Raw genomic sequence first — 25,781 nt, 5'->3', positions numbered from 1 at the left:
GTCGGCGCCTCCCCCTCGACGGGCTTGTTTTTGGGGAGGGGAGGGGGGGGTACGCGATGAGGTCGGCGGTGACGGAAGCGACGTCAAGGGGAGGGGGGGATCCTCTCCGACGCGGCTGGTTCTCTTCCCCCGACCCAGGAGGAAGCTCAGCTCTCCTTTCCCAACCTTTCCGCCCCTCTTCCTCGCAAGGAAACTGCTTTCAATGCTAGCAGCTGTGGCCAAAGCGCGCTTAAATCAAGGTAAAGGTAGTCCCCCGTGCAAGCACCAGTCGTTTCCGACTCTGGGGTGACGTTGCTTTCACAACGTTTTCACGGCAGACTTTTTACGGGGTGGTTTGCCGTTGCCTTCCCCAGTCATCTACACTTTCCCCCAAGGGACTCGTTTGACCGACCTCGGAAGTATGGAAGGCTGAGTCATCCTGAGCCGGCTACCTGAACCAGCTTCCCCTGGGATCGAACTCAGGTCGTGAGCAGAGGGCTCCGACTGCAATACTGCACAGTAAATCCGCCCATGCAATGGGTCTTACTCCCGAGGAAAGATTTGCCTTCTCTCCAAAGAGGGCTACCAACTCTGGCCTGAGAGCTTCCTGGAGATTGGGGAGTGGAGTCGGTTGACGCTAACTCCTGGTTAGGGAATTCCTGGAGATTTGGGGGTGGTGGGGGCGGGGGGGGGAGAGGAGGGACCTCAGAGGGGTTCGGTTCTATAGAGGCTACTCTCCAAAACAGCCATTTCCTCCAGGGGAACTGATCTCTGTCGTCTGTGTAGATTCTGAGAGATCTCCAGGCCCCACCTGGAGGCTGGCAACCCTAATAGCCAGGGGAGGGTGGGGCTTGGGGAGGGACCTTCGTGAAGATGTACTGCTGTAACTCCTCTCCCTAAAGCTGCCCCTTTCTCCAGGGAACTGACCACATCTGAAAATCAGTTGCAACTTTGGGACATCTCCAGGCCCCACCTTGAGGTTGGCAGCACTACTTCCAGATGTTGAGAACTTGGTTGAGCTCTGTACAAGTTTGTTGGGAAGAAACACGAACCTGCTGTTTTGTCCTCTGCAGAGAAATGAGGTGGCGCTGCCTCATGTTTCCGTTCCCGCACCTCTATCAAAAGGAGTTCTCACTTTGTAGCAGCCTCCCAAGTTTATGCCGCAAGAAATCTGCCTGCCTTTAAAAAAGGTAAAGGTACTCCCCTGTGCTCCCCTTTCCCTGCCTTTAGAATCGTCTAAATAAAAAACCGCTAAGAGACACCATAAATTTTAAACAACCAGACAGTGTAATGTAGAGGTCAGTGGTGTTCTGACGAAGCTTGCACATATAACTTTGCATAGGCAAGAGCATGTAGCAAAAAGACATTCACAGAAGACTGTTATGGTGTCTCTTAGCGGTTTTTCATTTACACAGCTGTACACTAAGATCCTATAGTTTCGCTGCATGCCTTTAGAATCGGGCAAGACCTGCTTTCCTTTGGATCTCCTAACAAAATGTACCCTGGCCTGGATAACCCAGGCTAGCCCTGGATCATCAGATCTCAGAAGCACTTGGTCAGAAGCACTGTTTAGCACTTGGATGGGAAACCGCCAAACAAGTCCAGGCTGCCGTGCAGAGGTAGGCAATGGCAAACCACCCCTGTACATCTCATGCCTTAGAAACCTTTTGGGGGTCCTCGTAGTTCAGCTGTGATGGCACTTTCCAGACAAGTGTGCTCAGAAACGGAGCCCAAAGGCCAGATCCTGCGCATGCTTATTGCTCAGAAGGAAGTGACCTTTCCCTGGGTCAGACCTTTGGCCATTTAATTCCCTGCTCTGACTAGCAGCTGCTCTCTAGACTTTCACATCATTTTCTACCTGACCTTTTAACTGGAGATGCTGGGGATTTAACCTGGGACCTCTCGGGGAGGGATGGTTCCCCCACAGGAGATGCCGCTTTCCAAAGAGCCATGGCTCAGGCTGCAGTTTCCTCTGCCACCTACCTCAAATAAAAGCCCTACCCTTATCCTAACCAGGTATAGCCTAGTCCTCTTTCCTTATCTTCATAGGACTTAACTTCAACTGAGAAGGCAGCCTTCTGTAGCTAGAAAACACACAAACCCGAATAAGTCCAGCTGGATCAGCCCAGTGGTCCATATAGCCCATATAGCAGGGGTGACCAAACTTGCTTAACGTTAAGAGCCACACAGAATAAAGGACGGAAGGAAAATAGATGGGGGAGGAAGGGAGAGGTGCAAAGAAAGCAACTTTAAATGCATTCTCCAAACCGCAGGCTGGCTTGGCTTGGAGAAGTGATTTAAAGAGACAAGTGCCTTCTCCAAGGCAGCCGATGGGGTGGTGGGAGGTTTGAGAGCCACACAATATGTGCGAAAGAGCCACATGTGGCTCCCAAACCACATGTGCCAAATCAGTCAGTCTGAGGGCCAATCAAGTGTGAAATCTGCAAGATCTCCAGCAAACAAACAAGTCATAGAAGCTGAGGCCTGTCCCTGATCTGTTACTGCTTTCTCAGAGGTCACAAATAATTGTGTCTGTGGTTTTAACCTGCCTCCATGGTTACTTTAAAAAAAAAAAACCATTGTATTTTTGTGTATTTACTTTGAAAGCTGCCACAGAAGGCAAATGCTTAGGAGAACATTCATCTTTTTTCATGTTAATAATAAACACATTTGCAAGGAGGGAAAGCGTGCAAGGAAACCCGGAGGTTGGATTTTCAGCAAGGGCTATTTAGGATTCAAGATTCAATTTCCCTCCAATAAATAAAAAAAATTAACTTTAAAAGCATAGCTTGTGGTTACTTTTTTGGACCGGCTAACAACATCAGGGGAATCAACACCTAAGAACCCAACATTCCCTCCTCTGTACCACAGCAAACACAGCTGCAGACAGGTAACAACAGTGTGATAGAATCGGATTTAAACGAGTTAAATGCCATATAACCATCAACGGCAATGTAGAATAGCGTACTTTCAAACCAATATAAATAAACGATAATAAAATCAGTATAAAATTCTAAAAATATCAGTTATCAAAAACTTGAAACCTCTCCAAAATCTGAAAACTAGAGGGAAGAAATAGCTAGAGCTGAAGAGAGATGGACTGATAGCAACACAGTCAGGGGAAAGGCTTTTGGAAAAGTTCGGTTTTACATGCCCTGGGGAACCTATTTAAGTTTCTCTTACAAGGCATTTCACAAATACAGGACAATTTGTGCTTTGGCTTCCAAACCTAGTGTGCAGTATACCACTTGCAAGCATCACTAATACTGTATGCACACGCAGTGGTATGTGAACAAATTTTGAGTCCAGTGGCACTTTTAAGACCAAGGTTGGCCAAACTTGCTTAATGTAAGAGCCACATAGAATAAATGTCAGATGCTTGAAAGCCGCAAAATATGAACATCAGATGTTGGAGAACCGCAAGACAGGAAGGCAGGCAGGCATATAAATGGGGGGGGGGGGAGGAGAGGTGGAAAGAAAGTGACTTTAAATGCATTCTCCAAGCCACCAACTGGGTTGGCTTGGAGAAGTTATTTAAAAAGAGAAATGCCTTCTCCATGCAGGCCAGCAGGGCAGTGGGGGGTTCAAGAGTCAAACAATATATGTCAAAAGGCCACATGTGGCTCCCCAGCCACAGTTTGGCCACCCCGTTTAAGACCAACAACATTTTATTCAAGGTAGGAGCTTTTTGTGTGCATGCACACTTCTTCAGATGCAGTGGTGCAGAATTTCCTCAACTATTATATATAGAAAGAAAGCGTTGGGGGTGGGGTTTAGTTGCCAGGAAGGGCCAATTAGAATCAGGAGAGACAAAAATGGTTACCATATAAGCTGAGCTTATTATTCTTGTTTGATCCTTCAACATCTTCGCTATGCTGTATGATAACTGACTGCCCACCTGCGTAGACTAGTCATTTCCAGTTTTGTTTCTGTCTCTGTCTTGATTCTGATGGGCTCTTCCTGGCAACTAAACTAAACCAAGCTGAGTGCTCAGACTTCTGTATCTACATATCCACTTTCAATACAACCGTGCAACTGGATTTTACCGAGTGAAAATGGCAAGATCCACGTGCAAACCATCATGAGTGCACCAAAAGTTGCATTGGTCAGCGCGTGTGAAAGCATCCTAGTCTGGCTAAATGTTTTGTTCTGCAATCAGGCACCCTATAGCCCAAGGGTAGCCAAACTTGCTTAAAGAAAGAGCTATTCAGAATAAACATCAGGCGTTTGAGAGCCGCAAGACACATGAACGTCAGAAATTTGAGAGCCGCAAGTCGTGAACATCAGATGTTTGAGAGCCACAAGACATAACATCAGATGTTTGAGAGCAGGCAGGCAGGCTGGAAGAAAGGAAAATAGATTTGGGGGAGAGAGGTAGAAAGAAAGCAACTTTTAACTTTAAATGCATTCTCCAAGCCACTGACTGGCTTGGCTTGGAGAAGTGATTTAAAGAGACAAATGCCTTCTCCAAGCCGGCCAACGAGGTGCTGGAAGCTTTGAGAGCCACACAATATGTGGGAAAGAGCCACATGTAGCTCCTGAGCCTCAGTTTGGCCACCTCTGCTCTAGCCGCATCTGGCACACACCATGCCATGCCCTGCCCGGGTCTACACACACACACACACACACACACAGCCTCGTGCCATCTGTAAAAGAATAACCACAAGCCTATGTACACACCATTTTGCCCTTTGTGCTGAGAAAGCCCATGATAAAAGTTTAGCGCTAGTAACACATCAACCTGTTTCGGTCCTCTGGAAAAGCTGAGGCCTCTGTGCATAGAACATCCCTGGGCGTAGTTTTCAGATCCTCTTTGGCCCAGCACTCACCCGACAACTTGCATTAAAAAACGGAGAGATGTGAAAATTACTCCAAATGGAGTGCCACTATTTGAATGCTTTGCTTCCGCAATGTCTGTGAGTGCGATTGTTTTATCTGACATTCTTTTTACACTGCTTCCCCCCAGACCCAGGCAGGGGCTGTAGCCCAGTGGTGAATCATCTGCTTGGCATGCAGAAGGTACCAGGTTCAATCCCCAACACTTCCAGTTCTAAGGATGAGGTAGAAGGTGAGGAGAAATTCTCAAGCCAGCGTGATGTAAAGGTTAAAGTGGGACTAAGATCGTGGCATCCGGCCCCATCACACCTTGACAAATAGAAGGGGAAGACATGGAAGCAGTGACAGACTTCACATTCCTGGGAACCAAGTTCACTGCAGATGGTGACTGTAGCCACGAAATGAAAAGACGTTTGCTCCTTGGGAGGACAGCTATGGCGAACCTGGGCAGTATAATAACAAGTAGAGACATCACCCTGCCAACAAAAGTCTGTATAGTCACAGCAATGGTATTCCCGCTAGTAATATATGGCTGTGAGAGCTGGACCATAAGGAAGGCCGAGCACAGAAGAATAGATGCTTTTGAGATGTGGTGCTGGAGAAGACTCTTGAGAGTCCCTTGGACTGCAAGAAGACCAAATCAGTCAGTCCTAAGGGAAATCAACCCAGACTGTTCCCTGGAAGGTCAGATGCTGAAGCTGACGCTCAAATACTTTGGCCACCCAATGAGAAGAGAGCACTCCCTGGAGAAGGCCCTGATGCTGGGAAAGACAGAAGGCAAAAGAAGAAGAGGACGGCAAAAGATGAGATGGCTGGACAGCGTTACTGATGTAACAAAAACGAATTTGAGCAGACTTCAGAGGATGGTGGAAGACAGGAGGGCCTGGCATGACTTCATCCACGGGGTTGCAAAGAGTCGGACTCGACTGTGTGGCTGAACAACAAGGATCTTGGAGACCCAAGTTCGAATCCCTGTTCTATCTGGGAAGCTCACTGGGTGACCTTGTGCCAGTCACGCACTCTCAGCTTCACCTACCTCACTGGGTAGTTGTGAAAATAAAATGGAGGACAGCGAAACAATGTAAGCCACTTTGGATACCTGTGGGGCAGGAAAGCAAGGTTCATTTATTTGAGTTCAATTTTTAGACTGCTTTCTGAGTAAAACAGGGCTCGGGGTGGTGTAGAGCAGGAAGTTGACATAAATAAAATCATAACTTAAAATCGTAAAAAAATAAACAAGGTATAAATGAAATCAATAACAATAACAATAATAAAGACCACTGTCTGAGACCTTGGAAACTTAGACCGGTGCCAGTCTGAGTGGACAATGCTGATCTGTCAGAGAACTGACAATATAGATCAGGGGTGGCCAAACCTGTTTAACGTAAGAGCCACAAAGAATAAATGTTTGAGAGCCTTAAGACACGAACGTCAGATTTTGAGAGCCACAAGACAGGAAGGAAGGGAAGGATGGCGGAGGGGGGGAAGAAGGCATATAGATGGGAGAGAGGTAGAAAGAAAGCAACTTTAGCTTTACATTCATTCTCTAAGCCAGCTGGCTTGGCTTGGATAAGCGATTTAAAGAGAGAAATGCCTTTTCCAAGCAGGCCAAGAGGGTGGTAGAGGCTTCAAGAGCCACACAATATGTGTGAAAGAGCCACAGCTTGGTCACCCCTGATACAGACCTTGATGGATCATAGTCTGATTCTGTACAAGGCCTCTTTGAATATGTTCACACTGAGTCTATAATACTGCCAGCCACTGTAAAAGTAAAATGTAGGGGGAAAAATTAGATCTCCGATCCTGAATTATTATTATTTTTCCTAACTGGCTTCTAACGCTTTCTTAAATACAGTCTTATAAAACAGAAAAGAAGGATGAAGCAGAAAAGGAAATCTGGGATCCTCTCTGGGCCAGTACATGCTCTCTCTCGCTCTCTGCATGTGCAAACGGGTCTAGTGACAACTGAAAGATTACAATTCTTTTAGTGCCAAGTTTGAGTCCAGCGGCACCTTTCACGCGTGCACATGAAAGCTCACACCTTGAATAAAACTGTATTGGCCTTAAAGGTGCCACCGACTCAGACTTTGTTCTGCTGCTTCAGACCACTACGGCTGCCCACCTGGCTCATTTTTCAGAGTTTCACAGGGAAACCCATGTGGGTGTCCCGGAGAAGAGCAAGCCTTGGGCCCAGTAGCTCCGTGAAAACCCCGGGCATCTTGCTGGTCTGTAGCTCCTGTGCCGTTGAGCAAGCCTTGCAAAGCCAGCTGTGACGCGGAAGGAGGCAAGAGAAGGCAGCAGAGCGCAGCCAGTGACTTGGAGGCCTCCGAGGACTCGGCCCCCAAACTGCATGTTTGACGCCGCTGGTCTATCCTTTGCAGGGGGCGCGCTCTCTTCCCGCGCCCCGGAACGTATTCCCCTAGCGGGCGGGCAGCCTGCCTCTTCCGCAGAGCGCCCTTAAGGAAAGCCCGGCCTCCCGGGCCGGCTCCTCCCCCGGGGCTGACTCCCAGCACCGCTTCCTGGCCGGGGCGCTTTCCGAAGGCGCCGCTTCGCCGTCTGCCAGCCGTTCCTCGAAGGGTGCCGCGCCTCCCTCCATGTGGCTGCCCCGGAGATGCCCCGCGGGTGCCGCCTCCGCCGCGCTGCGCTCCCTGGCCCTGCGCCGCGCCCGGCCCCCCGACGGCCTCCCCCGCAGAGACTACGGCGCCGGCTCCGCCCAGCGCCAGGGACTGCTCTTCCGACAGGTGAGCCTTTGCTGGAGAAGCGGCAGGGGAAACCGGAACGGAGCCTGAGGATGCCAACCTCCAGGTGGGACCTGGGGATCCCTCGGAATGACTGCTCATCTCCAGGCTACGGAGATCAGTTCCCCTTTGGAGGGTAGACTGTAGGGCATTGTACCCCACTGAAGCCCCTGCTCTCCCCAGGCTCCACCTCCAAACCTCCCGGAGTTCCCTAAACTGGAGCTGGCAACCCTGTGACATTGCTTGTTGCTACGGATAGCGGTGTACACGTTGTTGCAAACTCTGGGTTGGAGAATTTGAGGGTGGAGGATGGAGAGGGGCCTCAACGGGTTATATATAATGCCATAAAGTTCGTCTTCTAAATAGCCATTTTCTCCAATGGGATTAATCTCTGTAGTCTGGAGATCAGCTGGAATTCTGAGAGATCTCCAGGCTCCACCTGGAGGCTGGAAAGACAAACAGGACACATTTTTAATCTGAGATAATTTAATCTAGTCCAATAGCTATAGCAAGTACAGTTCCTGTTGTGGGTAAAAAGTGCGTTTCCTTTCCCATGTCTCTCTCTCTCTCTCTCTCGGCTTGGCTTCGCGAACGAAGATTTAAGAAGGGTGCAATAGTCCACGTTTGCTGCAGGCTCGCTGGTGGCTGACAAGACCAATGTGGGACAGGCAGGTCCGGCCACAGCGGCTGCAGGGAAAAGTCTGATTTGGGGTTGGTGCTGTAGCAGTGCGATTCTTCCTCAATCTCCTTTTGTCCTCAAGACCAGCTATGCGTGTGTTCTCAAAGGAAGAGACAGCCTGGTGGATGGTGTGCCTCCATGCTTTGCGATCTGAGGCTAGGTCAGACCACTGGTGATGGTTGATGTGACAGGTGCTAAGGGATTTCTTCAAGGAGTCCTTGTACCTCTTCTTTGGTGCCCCTCTATTTCGATGGCCGGTGGAGAGTTCGCCATACAGGGCAATCTTGGGAAGGCGGTGGTTTTCCATCCTAGAAATATGCCCTGCCCAGCGCAGCTGCGTCTTCAACAGCAGTGCCTCGATGCTGGTAACCTCTGCCCGCTTGAGGACTTCAGTGTTGGTCACAAAGTCACTCCAGTGGATGTTGAGGATGGTGCGAAGGCAGCGCTGATGGCTCCGAATCGTGGGTTTCCCATGTGGCACCCTTAAAAAGCTCCTGGTAATTTCAACAGGGAAGATTTCTCCAGTTGCTGATCCGGGATCCAGGTGGGCAGTCGCTGGTCTGTAGCAGGGATGGCCAAACTGTGGCTCAGAAGCCTTATGAGGATCTTTCACACATGCTGTGTGGCTCTTGAAGCCTCCAACTTCCCCATCAGCCAGCTTGGAGAAGTCAGCAGCTTGGAGAATGCATTTAAAGTTGCTTTCTTTTCCCTCCCTCCTTCCTTCCTTCCTTCCTTCCTTCCTTCCTTCCTTCCTTCCTTCCTTCCTTCCTTCCTTCCTTCCTTCCTTCCTTCCTTCCTTCCTTCCTTCCTTCCTTCCTTAGCTCTCAAACTGATATTTATTCTATGTGGCTCTTATGTTAAGCAAGTTTGGCCACCCTTGGTCTGTAGCATTAGAGCAAATTTTGTGGCACTTTTAAGACCAATAAAGGCTTAGTCATGGTATGAGCTTTTGCGTGCATTCCACATTTCTGGTGCTGCCACCGAGAAGGCCCTAGCTCGTGTAGAACACAGCCTGGCCTCCCTTGGTCCAGGAATGGACAGTAGGTTTTGTGTCCCTGAATTCAGTGCTCTCTGGGGAACATGCGGAGAAAAGCGGTCCCCTAGATAGGCAGGCCCCCAACCGTATAGGGCTTTAAGGTCAATACCAACACCTTGAAACGGACTCGGAACACAATAGGTAGCCAGGGCAGCTCTTTCAGCACTGGTCGAACGTGCTCCCATCGAGGGAGCCCCATTAACAACCGCGCTTCAGTGTTCTGCACTAGCTGTAATTTTCAAGTCAGTGTCAAGGGTAGCCCCATGTAGAAGGCATTACAGTGATCTATTCTCGAGGTGACCATAGCGTGGATCACCATTGGTGAGTCGTCATGCTCCAGAAAAGGGGCCAGCTGCCGTACCGCCAAAAAAGGAATAAAGTCAGAGTTCAACAGCTCCAATTTTCTAGCATGCATTGCATCTCTGTTCTTACACACCCAGCTGTTACCGAGACTTCAGAGTAAACACAGATTGGAGCTGTAAATCTCTTTCCTGGAGTTCAGGCACGTAGGCACTGCAGGGAAAAGTCCCTTAGGTTCAGTGGCGCTTCCTTTCATTTCCTGAAGGAGCTGTGTTCTATCTCTTTCCATCTCCTCCCCTTGTGTTGTGAATAAACCCACATATTTTTCGCTAACTGTCCCGGTGCCTCTTTTAATACCTAAATAAGGATAACTTTTTCTTCTGATGCAGGGTGAGAATCCTGGTGCATGTCTTTGGGGAAGGCCTCAGCTGTTTACGGGGACTTGGATAGGAAACTGCAATGCCACACTTCACACTCTTACACTGTGTTACTCCACTTTAGCCACGACACAAGTTAATTGTTAAAGTTTATTTGAAAATTTATTTGATTTTAGTTTTTTTCTGTTCTCTCTTTTTTTTCTTTATTTGGTATCCTTTTCGTTCACCTACTATTAGTATTGATTGCTTTTTACGTTTTCGTCCAATCTATTTATTAAACTTCCTACTCGCTCTGTAGAAGAGCCCCGTGGCACAGAGTGGTAAAGCTGCAGTACTGCAGACAGAGCCCCCTGTTAACGACCTGAGTTAGATCCCAGAGGAAGCTGGTTCAGGTAGCCGGCTCCAGGTTGACTCAGCCTTCCATCCTTCCGAGGTCGGTAAAACGAGTACCCAGCTTGCTGGGGCGAAAGTGTAGATGACTGGGGAAGGCAAGGGCAAACCACCCCATAAATAAGTCTGCCATGAAAATGTTGTGAAAGCAACGTCACCTCAGAGTTGAAAACGACTGGTGCTTGCGCAGGGGAATACCTTTACCTTTACTCTCTCTGTGGGTAAAGTTTAGGCATCCAATTTAAATATTTATTCTAACCCTGCACCTCATCATTTCTCATTGTTTCACCTGGCTCGATAAGTATTAGAGTCTGTTAGGTTTTCTATTGACTACTTAACAAAATGTTCAATAGCATATCTCTTTAAGGAACGAAACGTGCATCTGTTATTCATACTAGCCAATCTATCTATGAAAGACTGTAATTTTTAATATGCTTTTTCTTTAAGAAGAAGACTGCAGATTTATACCCCACCCTTCTCTCTGAATCAGAGACTCAGAGCGGCTTACAATCTCCTATAACTTTCCCCCTCACAACAAACACCCTGTGAGATGGGTGGGGCTGAGAGGACTCTCACAGCAGCTGCCCTTTCAAGGACAACTCCTACAAGAGCAATGGCTGACCCAAGGCTATTCTAGCAGGTGCAAGTGGAGGAGTGGGGAATCAAACCCAGTTCTCCCAGATAAGAGTCTGCCCTTTCAAGGACAACTTCTGCCAGAGCTATGGCTGACCCAAGGCCATTCCAGCAGCTATAAGTGGAGGAGTGGGGAATCAAACCCGGTTCTCCCAGATAAGAGTCCGCACACTTAACCACGACACCAAACTGGCTCTCAGCTGGCAAACTGGCTCTCTTTTCATAGATGTATGTACCAAAGCGTCAATAAACTCGTTCTTTATTCTGCAGAGGAAGTCCTTGTTTGCCACGCAGAGCAGGCCCATAGCCATGGAGGGGCCTGTGAGGGCCCTGCCCCACGAGTTCCAGGCCGGGGCCAGCTTCCAAGTGGCCCTCTGGGGTGCACCCTGCACTTCGCTTCGCTTTGCCGTGACTGAGCCAGTGAAGCATCATCAGCGGCAGCCAGAGCCGGGAGAGCTGAGCAGGGCACAGTGCACTGCAGCAGCAAAAGTAGCAGTTGGAGAGGAGGGAGACGGAGGAAGCCGCATGGAATAGGCCAGGTGGGGGGGGGGGATGAATGGAGCTGCTGGCTGCAAATCACTGGGGTGGGGAAGAGGGAGGTGGAAGGAAACCCCCCTGCTTGCACGCAAGGTGCAGTCTCTCCTTGTCTCCAAAGTTTTAGTGTCGGCTGCCTCTTTCAGAGTCTCCAGCTTTTGCCCCTACCCGAGAAAGCTTCTGAAGGGCGGCAAGTCGCACAGTGGATGGGAAAGGGCAGGGCTTTTTTTCATAGCAGGAACTCCTTGGCATATTAGGTTACGCGCCTCTGATGTAGCCAATCATCCTGGAACTTACAATAGGCCCTGTACTAAGAGTCCTGCAAGCTCTTGGAGGATTGGCTGCATCAGGGGTGTGTGGCCTAATATGCAAAGGAGCTCCTGCTACAAAAAAAAAAAAAGCCCTAGGAAAGGGTGCCCTCTGACTTTTTAAAAATGCCTCCGATTTTTAGAATCTTGGCAGTGCTCCTAATGCAGAAGCAGATAATGGCAAATCACCTCTGTTCACCTCTTGCCTTGAATGCCCGTTCTGGGTCACTTTAAGTAAGTTGTGCCTTGACAGCATTTCCCACTCTTATATTGTCTGGTTCAGCAGAGCATTTGAGGTTCTTTGGGCTGCAATTAGCTTGATCATTAACAGTACTTTACTTTTCAACTCCATTTATGTGCCTTATCACTTTCAATGTGAACCCTTTGCCACCTTATCTCCAAAACACCCCTGCAGGGTAGGCGAGGGTGTGAGAAAGTGGACTGTACCAGGATCACCCACTAAGCTACATAGCTGAGTTGGAATTTGAACCCAGATCCAACCACTGCACCAGGCTGGCTCTTGCTTGGGCATCAGATGCAGTCATGTTTTTTTTGGGGGGGGGGGTAGCAGGAACTCCTTTGCATATTAGGCCACACCCCCTGATGTAGCCAATCCTCCAAGAGCTGACATGGCTCTTAGTCCAGGGCCTACTATAAGCTCCAGGAGGATTGGCTACATGGGGGTGTGTGGCCTAATATGCAAAGGAGTTCCTGCTACAAAAAAGGCCCTGGATGCCGTGATAATTAAATGAGTGCTGTAGGTGGGACTGAGATTGAACTGCAGCCCAAAATACTGGATGCAGGCAAAATGGCCTGAACAGAAAACTGCTCTCACTGTGAAAGTATAGATTGCTAAATTCTGAAGCCGAAATGGCCAGACTGAGTCTGTACTGCTGAAAAATACCCCCTCCCTCCAAGCAATCAGGTTTTTCAAAGATCACGGTCACTGTGAATTGTTTTATGGACTTTAACGATGTCATTTGGATTATCAGTACAGATAGTGTTAACTTTTCATGTTTACCTATAGTATCTGGCAAAGGGCACTTTTACTCTATCTTTAAAACAATTTATTATAATGTAATATATTGTAATTTTTCATATCATCATTGGTTATTAAAGATTAATACACATACATTACATTTTCTTCACCCCTCCACCCTTTTCGTGACCCCCGGCAGTGCAGGTTTCACCCCCTTTACAAACTGTTCCCTATTGCTTTGTTAGAAGGTAATAAACTCTATTAAAGAATCTTGCTTTATAAAGAAAAAACATTAAAAAGAAGAAAAACCCCATATTTGTACTCCAACTCGATAGTAGTCCTTTATAGTCTTTCACAAAGAAAAGAAAAAGATATAGTCCAATAATCTCATTTTTTAAAACTGTAATCCATATAAAATTGTTTTTAGAGATTAACCATTAACCATTTAGAGATTAACCATTGTCAAAAATCACCAAATGTCCTTTAACTTTCCATTGTTTTTCAGTGTACTTTTGAAATTTTCCCCGCTCATTTTTAAACTTCTCTAGATCTTGTTCTTTTAAGATTCTTGTAAACTTGTCCATTTCACTCCAGTGCATAACTTTCAAAGTCCACTCCCACCTTTCTGGTAGTTTATCTTGCTTCCATGTTTGCGCATATTTTGAGGTGCAATTTCATCAAATGCTTGTGGGCATTTGATGAAATTGCTGAGCAGTCAGGTTAAAATGGATAAAAGGAAGTACTTCTTCACCCAAAGGGTGATTAACATGTGGAATTCACTGCCACAGGAGGTGGTGGCGGGTACAAGCATAGACAGCTTCAAGAGGGGGTTAGATAAAAATATGGAGCAGAGGTCCATCAGTGGCTATTAGCCACAGTGTGTATATATATGTGTGTATATATAGATATATAATTTTTTGTGGCCACTGTGTGACACAGAGTGTTGGACTGGATGGGCCATTGGCCTGATCCAACATGGCTTCTCTTATGTTCTTAATGTCCGTGCAGCTGAAAGCATGTACCAAATTATTGTTCTATCTTGGTTTTGAAATGTTTCCATTTGTAATCCCAATAAAAAAATGTCTGGCGCCTTCTTAATATTAAGAGGCACTTTTACTCTGGATGACTGGTCCCCTGAAATTTTTGTTGGTCTCTTGCATGCTACTGAATTTGAGTCTAGCTGCTATGCTTGCTTACAACTCTTCTTTTTAACATATAGATCAGGGGTGTCAAACTCAGTTGTTATGAGGGGCGGATCTGGCATAAAGGAGACCTTGTTGGGCCTAGCCATGTGTGTCATAAAATATAATGTCAGGTAACAGGTATAAACTTTATAAGGGACACAGACAAAACATGTCAAGTCTGCAGATTCAATGATGAGTCGATGTAAGTACAAAGAAACTATTTTATTGATACTGATACTTGTGGCCTAAGCCAAGGCTTGAAAAGACTAAAGTACATACAGTAGATACATTGCATATAAGGGATACTTCAAAGGGATTCCTACGGGGAGAGGGAATTGTGCAGAGGACATTCACACATAGATGTTACAAATACATTCTCAAGTTGATTAGAGGCCCATTTGGCGTTGATACTCCAGGCTCCTTCCTCTCCCCCTGAGCCTGAGCTGAGAAGGCACAGATAAGACTTTTCACACATTTCCATTTCAAAGCAGGAACACTCTCTACTGGGAGGGGGGATAGGAGAGGGTTTGCTAGCAGCATTTGGTTATACTTTGGTTTTACCCAGCATGCTCTTTGGTTGAGCCAGAGTTATAGACAGACTTGACAAAACACAAAGCCTAAAATAAAACATGCTTAAAACATTAGCACTCATTGGTCTTAAGGTGCTTTCTTGGTATCTTTCCTGTGCAATCTAGGGAACTGGGCAAAGGAAGCTCTGGTTCTTTCCTTCCTTCCCCTAGGGGAGCAGGAAGGGGAGAAGCCTCAGCCAATAGAAGGAAGAGAGGCTTGGCTCAGTAGCTCTGCTGTACGATTGAGAGAGCCTGGCAAAGCAAGCTATTCCTCCAACCCTTCCAAAGGGAAGAGCCTCAGCCAATGGTGAAAGTCATGGTTTTGCTCTGTAGCTCCTGTGCAATTGAGGAAGTCTGACAAAACAAGCTATGATGCAGAAGGAAGCAAGAGAGAGGGAGAAGGAAGCAGAAGACAGCCTGTTGCTTGGGGACCTGATAGGAGTCCTCTGGGGGCCAAATTCAGCTCCTGGGCCGCATGTTTGACACCCCGCTAGATATCTTTAAAGGCTTCAATGCCAAGAAAAAGTCTTGGGTAGAGATGTGAAGGCCCGGAAAAAAACTGGAAAAATTCAGAAAAAAAACCTTCCCCCCCACACACAGTTTTTTTCCTGGAGCCTTTTTTGTTTTTTTCTGAAAAATTGGAAAAATTGAAGAAAAGAAAAAAATTGATTATGGAATGTTTTATTTTCATGATGAATAAAATATTTTATGATGAGGTGTTCAAATATTTTCCAAATCATTTCTAAAAAATATGTATGGTATTAGATTATTCTAATTTTTGTGCACTGAGGACAAGGAAGTCCTAGGTCATGCCCATTCATTGAAACTTAGTCCTACACTCCCTTCTAGACACTTCCCCCCTCTACAATTCTTTTTATGAGAATGAGATTTTTATTTAATACTGTGGAGAGGAAATATGCATAATGGTTACTTCTGGATTTTTAAAAAATTGTTTTGTGGAGGTTTTTTGTCTGTTCCACATAAGCTAGTAAACATTTCAGCAGATTGTTGCTCCATTTGTTACAATTACAAATAAATATTATTTAAAAAGTAAATTCTGTTTATAATCATTGTTTGGATGCACTGTATTTTTAATATGCTAGCTGTGATAATTTCATGCCAAGTAAAATTGTCCAAAGTCATATTTTATGTCCCTAAAGTAACAGAATGACTTTCAGAGAGCCAGTTTGGTGTAGTGGTTAAGTGTGTGGACTCTTATCTGGGAGAACCGGGTTTGATTCCCCACTCCTCCACTTGCACCTGCTGGAATGGCCTTGGGTCAGCCATAGCTCTGGCAGGAGTTGTCCTTGAAAGGGCAGCTGCTGTGAGAGCCCTCTCCAGCCCCACCCACCTCACAGGGTGTTTGTTGTGGGGGAGGAAGGTAAAGGAGATTGTGAGCCGCTCTGAGACTCTTTGGAGTGGAGGGCGGGATATAAATCCAATATCATCTTCTTCTTCTTCAATTGGGAAAAGAAAAAAGAAGTGCTAATGTAGCATTTTTATCAATTTTTCAAAAAAATTATATCCCCCCCCCAAAAAAACTACCCTTTTCCCCCCACTTTTTTTTGGGGGGGGAAGTGCGTCTTATGGTGTGAAAAATACGGTATATTCCCCCCCCCCCCCAAAAAAAAAAAGGTTCAAAATTTCCAGAAATTTTACATCTCTAGTCTTGGGTCTGGATATAGATTCTCAGTTCTGTCACTGACGCACCATTTAATGTGCAGTGCTTTCAAGCAAGTTGGCAGGAACTTTTTCGTAATAAAACGATAAAGCTCCATAAAACAATGGTTTAGAGCAGGGGTGGCCACGGTAGCTCTCCAGATGTTTTTTTGCCTACAACTCCCATCAGCCCCAGCCAGCATGGCCAATGGCTGGGGCTGATGGGAGTTGTAGGCAAAAAAACATTTGGAGAGCTACCATAGGCTACCCCTGGTTTAGAGCCAACAAAAGGAACAGTGCAATGAGGAATAAAACATTCCTCTCCCTCAACAATGCCAGTTAATTCCGGAAGGTTTGGAGCAAATGCAGAGCGTGTGAAACCTCCGGTTCTTCCCTAGACTCACTGACTGTCTCTTTCCCCACCAGCTCTTTGAAGCCGAAAGCTTCACATACACCTACTTGCTGGCAGACCCAAAGACCAAGGAGGCGGTTCTGATTGACCCAGTTCTGGAGACGGCCCAGAGAGACACGACGCTCGTGAAGCAGCTGGGGCTTAACTTACTCTATGCAGGTGAGACCAGGTGGTCTACGTGTGCCCTGACTGAACATAGGTCTTTGGAAGGGGATCGGCCTGTTGTCGGTAGGAGCTGAAGGTACCTAAAAGCTCTGCTTTTTCAGGAGTAGTCAGTAGTCAGCAAGATGCTGCTTGGGCATGGCTTGGAGACCCAGGGCGGAAAAGCAGAAAATAAATGAAGTTAATAAAGCGAATCGTTTGACTTCGAGGACAAATGTCCAATCTCCACCCCTTTCTCCTGGAAGTCTAGATTAAATTGGCAAGAAAGGAAAGGGGCCTGTGCCGTTTCCACCATTGGAAGGCTTACTTGCTTCTGAATCGAGCTTCAGTTGACAGGCCCCTGATTGTAGAACAGCAACCTCAGGAACGAATTGGAAGGCTTTTAATCACAGCGGCTCTGAGCAGGGCCTTTTTTTGTAGCAGGAACTCCTTTGCATATTAGGCTGTGCCCCCTTGATGTAATCAGTCCTTCTAGAACTTACAGGGCCTACTGTAAGCTCTTGAAGGATTGGCTACATTAGGAGTGTGTGGCCTAATATGCAAAGGAGTTCCTGCTACAAAAAAAAAAAAAGCCCTGGTCTTGAGTATCCATCCAGTCAGAACTGGAATTGGTCACGGTGATCCTTTGAAAATCCAAAAACGTTCCCAACTGAATTGGAAACGCCTGATTTTAGAATGCTCAGTTTGATTTTTAAATTGAGATTTTGAAGAACACCATGGGATTGTTGAGAGCCGTTTACGCTCTGCTATATTCATTTCTTGATTTATATCCTTCCTTCCTGTCCAGTGGGGGACCCAAAAGAACTTTCATTGTTCTCTCCTCCCCTATAAAGAAGGTCAAACTGAATGTGTGTGACGGGCCCAAGGTCACACAGCAAGCTTCCACCGCCACGTGGGGATTCAAACTGGGTTCTCCCAGATCCTAGACCCACACTTCAACCACTGCACCGCAGTGGCTCTCTCAGCCAGTTTGTAAGCTATTGGGGTGGATCTATTCCCCCCCCCCACCCCTCCGCTCCCTTAAACTTCTAAATTCAGGGCTTTTTTTGTAGAAAAAGCCCAGCATGAACTCATTTGCATATTAGGCCGCACCCCCTGGGGGTCACCATTGTTTCACGCAGGGCCTTTTAAAGAAAAAGCTCATGTGTATATTAGGCCACACCCCCAAGCCATCCAGAAATGTGTTCCTGTACTCAAAAAGACCCCTGCCTAAATCTAGTTAAACCGTTTATTAAAATATTTCTATCTGTGCCTCCCGCCAGCCTGCAACTGGGGCCCAGTATTGGAGAAAACGTTATTAACAAATCTGTAATTGGCAGGATGTAACATTCTTCAAGCATGTTTATAGTGGAAAAAAATATGCTTGGAAATTATTTTCCCCCCCCACACACACCCCTGGTGTTTCCATGGTAGTCATAAGCAGGTGGGACTGAAGACTGTAGGCCGAGAGAAAAGTGGGTTAGTGCTCAGTTCTGTGTCCAGAGATGACGGTAATGTGGGAGGTGTACACAACTTCAAGAGGGGATTGGATAAGCATATGGAGCAGAGGTCCATCAGTGGCTGTTAGCCACAGCGTATTGTCGGAACTCTCTGTCTGGGGCAGTGTTGCTCTGTATTCTTGGTGCATGGGGGGACACAGTGGGAGGGCTTCTAATGTCCTGGCTCCACTGATGGACCTCCTGATGGCCACTGTGTGTGACACTGAGTGTGACACAGAAGTTAGAGAAAGAAGTCCTTTTCTTCATTTTTCACAATACAAGAACTTGTGGGCACTCAATGAAATTGCTGAGCAGTTGGGTTAGAATGGATAAAAGGAAGTCCTTCTTCACCCAAAGGAACACATGGAGTTCACTGACTCATGAGATGATGATGGCTGCCAGCATAACCAGTTTCAAGAGGGGATTGGATAAACAAATAGAGCAGAGGTCCATCAGTGGCTATTAGCCATTGTCTGGAGCAGAGATGCTGTTTTCTTGGTGCCTGGGGGGGGGGGGGGACAGTAGGAGGGCTTCTAGTGTCCTGACCCCACTGGTGGACCTCCTGATGGCACCTGGATTTTTTGGCCACTGGACACTGGACTGGATGGGCCATTGGTCCAATCCAGCATGGCTTCTCTTATGTTCTTACAGTGTTGAAACTCATGGGCTATTGGCCTGCTCCAACATGGCTTCTCTTATGTTCTTACAGTTTGGTCTTTTGTCCCATTCCATCCCCCACTCCTTTGCAGTCAACACCCATTGCCACGCCGACCACATCACAGGCACTGGCCTTCTGAAGCAGCTCTTGCCTGGATGTCGGAGTGTTATCTCCCGGGACAGCGGGGCCTCGGCAGATATCCTGATCGGGGAAGGACACTCCCTGAAGTTTGGGGCATTCGTAAGTCACATAAGTTGGCGCATTGGGCAAAGCCGAATGAAGAGAGACAGATGCATTTGGTTTTAGCTCGACCCTTAATCATTCTGGGTCTCTGAGAGCCACTGGTTCTGGTGGGGTTAGAAAGCAGGAAAGTGGAATGAACTTTTTGGGATCATAGTTTCTGCAGCAGCCAGACAGAGGTTTCGGGAAGCCCATGACCAGAACTCATAGGGGGTAGCCACCAGCATTCAGAGATATATTGCCTCCAAATGTGGAGTTTCCATTTAGCTGTTGCAGTTGAGAGCTTGGTAGGCCTCTTCCTGTGTGAATTCATGTGCTCGCCTTTGAAAACCATCTAAGCTAATGGCATTACCGGGTCTTGCAACTGTGGATATTGCTGAGCTGATTGTGGATATTGCAAAGCAGTATGTACTTTTGCTGGACCCAACTGTGAGGCCCATCTGTTTTTCCCGAACAATAACATTATAATAGAAGGAGAAACAGTCCTCTCTGTCTACCTCAGGGTTCCCCAACATGGTGCCTGCCAGTTCTTCCCTTGGTTCCCTCTGAGCTTTCCATAAAGTGGGTTGGGCCATTGTACATAAGAACATAAGAGAAGCCATGTTGGATCAGGCCAATGGCCCATCCAGTCCAACAATCTGTGTCACGCAGTGGCCAATAATTTTATATATATATACACACACACACACTGTGACTAATAGCCACTGATGGACCTCTGCTCCATATTTTTATCTAACCCCGTCTTGAAGCTGTCTATGCTTGTAGCCGCCACCACCTCCTGTGACAGTGAATTCCACATGTTAATCACCCTTTGGGTGAAGAAGTACCTCCTTTTATCCGTTCTAACCCGACTAGGTGGAGCTTCTTGTTGGCTGCCCTCATTCAAATGCAAGGGTTGTCCAGCAGTCAGTGGGGTGGGGTGATAAGCATCCAGGCTTTCCTTAGTCAGTATATGGTTTTATTTCCCCTTCCAAGATTCCTTTCTTCCAAGGATGTATGAGGAGGGTGTTATTCCATTTGGCTCCTCCTACTGTAGCTGCCATTTTGGGTTTGGCTCGACCTCCTATGGCAGCCATTTTCAGGTGATGTTTACCACCCCTTCTCAAAATGCCAAAGGAGTCCACAGGCTTTAAAAGAAGCCTACCCCATACAATTTTACAAACCTCTCTCTTGGATCCCTCCCTCCCCCATTTTTCTAAAAGCTGGAGGTGGGGGATTCACCATTCAGTCTCTCCTTCTAGAGAAAGCTCTTGAATTCCTCCATCATGTTCCTTGCCCTTTTTAATATCTTTCCCCAGCTCTAATGATTAAAAGAAGCAACTGTGATCCAACTTCAGGCTGCCAGACAATCTTAGGATCTCCTGGCTATTCTACACACAATGCCATGTAATAATAGTTATTATTTTCTTGCAAAGCATTAGGTTTGCTTTCTTTCCATCTTGCCTCGCAGGCCTTGGAAGCTCGCTCCACTCCGGGGCACACGGACGGCTGCCTGACTTACGTGCTGAACGACCAGAGCATGGCCTTCACGGGGGACGCCTTGCTGATTCGGGGCTGCGGGCGGACGGATTTCCAGCAGGGTACAGTGGTGCATGTGAATGGAGAGCAGACTCTGCAATGCTTTGGAAGGAGGGGGAATTATAGAAGAGGGGATTCTTCCTGTGGTCAGGTGGGTTTGGGGTAGGAGTACTGGCTGCTTCGCTAAGCATCAGGATTACACAATCCAATTTCAGATTGTAGGAACTCTGCCATGTTTCACTCTTTTAATAGTATTCCCTTCTACAATTTGACTAAACCTCACAAGATTATGTTCTCTTTCTTTTATAACAATTCTTTTCCTTCTTTATAGCAATTCTTTTTCCCTCATAGAATTCAATTGAACGTTAAATCTCCTCAGTTTTCTGTCCCCTCAGAATACCTTTCCGTCAGAGTTTCCTCAGGGTATTTTATTTTCCCGCCTAAAATGTTTTCTCCTCCTCAGGATGTTTGATCTCATCACTAAGGCAACACGTGTCACCCAGGGTGGGCGCAAACACACAATCCCATTTTATCCCCAAATCGCCTCCTTCTCATCTGTGTCCTTTCTCTATCCATGCTAGGCAGAAAACCAGTTTAAATCCCAAAACAGGAAGTGGGGGAGGAATGGTGGGTACCATTTTGCAAGCAGAGTTTAGCTCTACTCCCTAGTGGCTGTGGGGGGAAGCATTCAGGAGGATGCTTCACCCACCACCACCCCATAGCTCCTTCTTTGAACCAGACCAAAGTAAGATTATTTTGGATATGGTTTAAAGGGTGAGGGGGAGCTCATTTTAGACTGCAGCGTGTGTCTGTATGAGCTAGCTTGCTACATCCAGGGAGCTTCTCATGGAGTATTCAAAAATGCAGTCTGAAGCGGGTACAGCTGAGGATCCTTTTGTCTATAGCCTTCTTCGTTCTCTCACCAGGGACAAATTTCAATCTGTTGTGAGAAGTTCCCCACAGTTAGTAAGTTAGGTCATCAAGGAGAGATGTTCTAACCTAGCCCTTGATGCAGTAGTTCGTTATGTTAAAACTCCCCCCCACCTTCAAAAATACGCTGCACCCCACCTGGACTGTGTGGTGAGACAGTTCAGGATTCTGCCCCTTCAACCCACAACTTCATTCCATGCCACGTGCAGAGTGCAGATTGAGTGGATAAATGGAGTAGAGGGAGTTAGAATTGTCTCAGCCAGCTCCCTTTCTCCTCTTAGGTTCCCCAGAAGCTTTGTACCACTCTGTCCGTGAGAAGATCTTTACACTCCCTGGCGACTGCCTGATCTACCCCGCCCATGATTATACTGGTATGTCAGTGCCTGATGGTGATGCTAGAGGGGGAAGCAGTCTTGGGCAGTCAGCGGCGGGGAAAAGATAGAGCCAGTTTTGTGTAATGGTTGAGAGTGGTAGATTCTAATCTGGAGAACCAGGTTTGATTCCCCACTCCTCCACTTGCAGCCCGCTGGGTGACTTTGGGTCAGTCACAGTTCTCTCAGAGCTGTTCTCTCAAGAGCGGTTTCTGTCAGAGCTCTCTCAGCCCCACCTCTCTTACAGGGTGTTAGTTGTGAGGAGAGGAAGGGAAGGAGATTGTAAGCCACTCTGAGACTCCGAGTGAAGGGTGGTGTGTCAATCCAATCTTTTCTTCTTCTTTGTGTGCCGTCCCCCTCAACATGCCCTGCCTCACCTTGCTTTTAGGCCAAACAGTTTCCACAGTGGAGGAAGAGAGAACCCTGAATCCTCGTCTGACTCTCCCCCTGGAGGCTTTTGTGGAACTGATGAACAACTTAAACCTGCCGAAGCCCAAACAGATCGGTGAGGCCAGATTCTGTCTCCCTTTTCTCTCGGGGAGAGCCGTGGGGTCAAAGGGCCTGTCTGTACTACAAACCTATGTCCTGGTTCAAGTGTCATGTCCCCTCCTCCCCCAAGTAGCTTGAGAATGCTAGTTTGAGGAGGGTGGGCAAGAACATCAGGGTTTCAGAGGGTAGCTCTATTGGTCTGTGGTAAAACAGCCAATTTCAATGCTTCTGAGAGACGAGCAGAATTTACGGGGAATTCATCAGACCCCTGACAAAGAGTGCTTTGGCTCTCGAAAAGTTTATACGCCCGAAATCTTGTTGGTTCTTAAGCGTCAGAATTTCCCTGCCTCTCCCCGCTAGTAGAAATACAGTTCACTGAGGTGACAAATTTGACAGTTTCATCCCATTTTAGTATGTAGTGTTGACATACTGAAGGCCTGTTCCCCACTGACACTTTGGGAGCAAATCCCGTGAAACTCTTCAGTGTCAACTGGCCCGGAATTGGGCGGAAGCTGGTTGATTTTTGTTTAAAGCCCTGACCTGCAGAGCCTCAGATAGCCCAATCTTGTCAGATCTCAGAAGCCAAGCAGGGTCGGCTTTAGTCAGTATTTGGATGGAAGACCACCAAAGAGTCAGGCAGTGACCAGCCACCTCTAAATGTCTCTTGCCTTGAAAACCCTCTAGGGCAGTGGTGTCAAACATGCGGCCTGAGCAACTGGCTCTTGTCTTCTTCCTTCTCCCCCTCTCTTGCTTCCCTTTGCATCTCAGCTTGGCTTGCCAGGCTTGCTCAACCGCACAAGAGCTACGGAGCAAAACCTCGATTTTCTCTATTGGTTGAGGCTCCTCCCCCTCCTGGTCCCCTGGGGAGGGAGGGAAAGAGCCAGAGCTTCCTTTGCCCAGTTCCCTGGATCCTGTGGGAGAAATACAAAGAAAGCATTTTTAAGACCAGCAGGTGCTATTGATTCAAGCATGTTTTAAGGGTTTTTAAAAATCTTTAGTCGTATTTATAAACCTTTGAAAAGTTTATATCTCTGCTACCTAATCTTAAATAGGTACATACATGGCCCGGCCTGATATGACCTGGCCCGTCCCGACAAGGTCTCATTTAGGTCAGGTCCGGCCCTCATAACAAATTAGTTTGACACCCCTGCCCTATGGGGTCACTACAACTCAACTGCAACTTATGGCCCAAAAAAAAGAGAAGAAAGCCAAAAATTGGGGGTTTGGAACTCAGGCGCTGAAGGAAGGCAATCCCAAAAGATTTCTAGCTGACCTCTGCTCTCTCTTGTCACTTCTAGATTTTGCAGTACCGGCAAACCTCAAGTGCGGAGTCCAAGATGTAGCAGTTTAGCAGCTGCCTGCCCAATCGGATGGGCTTCTGCCGCAAATGGCTCCTAAAAGGGGCTCCTAAAAGGGGCCCCTGTAGCAGTGGGACGGGATGCCATGAAGGAAACCACCCCCCACCCCCACTTCCTTAGCACTGATGCCTAGAAAATGGTAAAAGAAGAAAATGCGCTTCTCAGGGAGGCGAAATAGTCCCTCCTGTTCTTTACTTCCTGCACTGGAAATCGATATGAAGGAGACTTTTGATTGATCTACTTGCTCCCCCTCCTGGTACTTGCTGGTACTTCGTTTTTTGCAGCCCTTGGAAATTTCCAGCCCAGCTTCAATTCACTTTCGATTCACTTCAGTTCACTTTCAAGTTTGCACTGCGTTGCTTTCACCCCAGAGATATGTTGGCCCCGCTTCCCTGTGCCGGATCGGATCAGAAGGCAAAAGAGTTTTGTACTGTGAATTTTTGAAACCAGGGGTGGCGGGGAGAGACGCTGTCTGTGAAAGGTTTTTTACTACAGTCAAATAAAATGCATTTGTTGTTATCTGCAGGAGTTCAAACTGGGCAGGGCGCTGGTGAGGGCTGTGGACCTGAGGGGCTGTGGCAGGATGGAGCCCAGTGCGCTTTGACTGCAAGGCCTTGGAAGGTTTCTTGATGTGCACCTCAGCTGCTCTGGCACGGCCAGGCTAGATCGAATGGTCTTCAGCAGGGCTTTTTTTTGTAGCAGGGACTCCTTTGCATATTAGGCCCCACCCCCTGATGTAGGCAATCCTCCTGGAGCTTCCAGTGGGCCCTGTGTTAAGAGCCGTGTAAACTCTCGGGGGATTGGCTGCATGAGGGGTGTGTGGCCTAATGTGCAAAGGAGCTCCTGCTACAAAAAAAGCCCTGTTCTTAAGTGAGAGAAGGGCAGATCTAGGCTACAGGTCAGCTGCATTGTGCCCGTGGGCATCATGATGCCCACCTTTTCTGGCACCTGTGCCAAATGTTTAAGGAAGTGAGTGGGACCAGGTAGGGCTGTTGCCCAGCAAGGCTTCTGATTGGCTATGGGAGATTATTTATTTGTATTTTGTGTGTGTGTTTGTGTGTCTGTGCCTGGAGGCTGGGAGGGTGGCTACGCAGAAGCAGGCAATGGCCAATCTGTTTGCCTCTTGCCTTGAATACCCTACGAGATTGCTATAAGTCATCTGAGACTTGGTGGCGCTTTCCATTGGGGAAATATTGTAAGTTCTTTGAGGGAAGGGAGGTTTCCTTCTGCACAGCACTGAAGTACTTTGATAGTCCGCAGGGTCAAGATTTGATTGTCCTTTTAGCTTGCAGTTGGAGGCTCTGATCGCTAGGTGGCAGGATTGGCTTGCTGAGGCCACTCTCGATCCAGGAATGCTAACAATCCCGGAAAGCTAGAGGATTTTGGAGAACCCCTCTAAAGGTCTACGGTCATTCTACTGAGCACCTGCTTTCGCTTCCCTGACTCTGGAAGTTGAGAAATGAGCAATCGTTTGACAATCTTCACCTATCTGCGTTTGCATGCGATGTTCTTAAATTTTGGGATATTTAGTGTCCTCAGGGGTGGAATTCTAGCAGGAGCACCTTTGCATATTAGGCTGCACCCCTCCCCCCCTGCTGTAGCCAATCCTCCAGGAGCTGACAAGGCTCTTTTTCGTAAGCTCTTGGAGGATTGGCTACATCAGGGGGGTGCGGCCTAATATGTAAAGGAGCTCCTGCTAGAATTCCACCCCTGAGTGTCATCATAGGGACGCCAGCTTCCAGGTGGGGCCTGGGGATCCCCCAGAATTAAAGCTCGTCTCCAGACTGCAAAGGTCAGTTAGCTTGGAGGACATTAATGTTTTGGGAGAGTGGAGTCTAGGGCATTGTACTCCCTCTCCTGCCCGGGCTCCGTCCCCACATTTTCAAGAGTTTTCCAACCTGGATTTAGCAACCCTATCCCTCCATCCCCCGCCATTGGCTGGGGCGGGTCTGGAAACTCTAGCC

At 47.4% G+C, this 25,781-nt stretch overlaps 1 protein-coding gene across 2 annotated transcripts; it reads left to right on the top strand.

Annotated features, from left to right (window-relative positions):
- Window positions 1–7,306: 7,306 nt before the first annotated feature.
- ETHE1 (ETHE1 persulfide dioxygenase) lies at window positions 7,307–24,336 on the top strand. Of its 2 annotated transcripts, XM_060257871.1 has the most exons (7): window positions 7,307–7,556; window positions 16,628–16,772; window positions 19,003–19,151; window positions 20,602–20,731; window positions 21,881–21,970; window positions 22,359–22,475; window positions 23,758–24,336. In XM_060257871.1, the coding sequence occupies exons 1-7, from the start codon at window positions 7,410–7,412 to the stop codon at window positions 23,808–23,810; spliced, it is 831 nt and encodes a 276-aa protein (XP_060113854.1). In that variant the 5' UTR covers window positions 7,307–7,409; the 3' UTR covers window positions 23,811–24,336. The 2 variants fall into 2 exon arrangements, with proteins under 2 accessions (XP_060113854.1, XP_060113855.1); XM_060257872.1 differs by lacking the exons at window positions 7,307–7,556; window positions 19,003–19,151 and having other exon boundaries at window positions 16,640–16,772.
- The last annotated feature ends 1,445 nt before the right edge of the window (window positions 24,337–25,781 follow it).

This window comes from Heteronotia binoei, chromosome 17 (assembly GCF_032191835.1).
Source record: "Heteronotia binoei isolate CCM8104 ecotype False Entrance Well chromosome 17, APGP_CSIRO_Hbin_v1, whole genome shotgun sequence".
Classification (NCBI taxonomy): Eukaryota; Metazoa; Chordata; class Lepidosauria; order Squamata; family Gekkonidae; genus Heteronotia; species Heteronotia binoei.
This window is presented reverse-complemented; position numbering and strand designations above follow the sequence as displayed.

Bases quoted from the DNA above. Each gene is read 5' to 3' on its own strand.
- ETHE1 (XM_060257871.1), top strand. From the start codon at position 7,410: ATGTGGCTGCCCCGGAGATGCCCCGCGGGTGCCGCCTCCGCCGCGCTG. The intron at 19,152-20,601 runs GTAAGTCACATA...CTTGCCTCGCAG, and splicing joins CCCTGAAGTTTGGGGCATTC to GCCTTGGAAGCTCGCTCCAC. The intron at 22,476-23,757 runs GTGAGGCCAGAT...TGTCACTTCTAG, and splicing joins GCCGAAGCCCAAACAGATCG to ATTTTGCAGTACCGGCAAAC.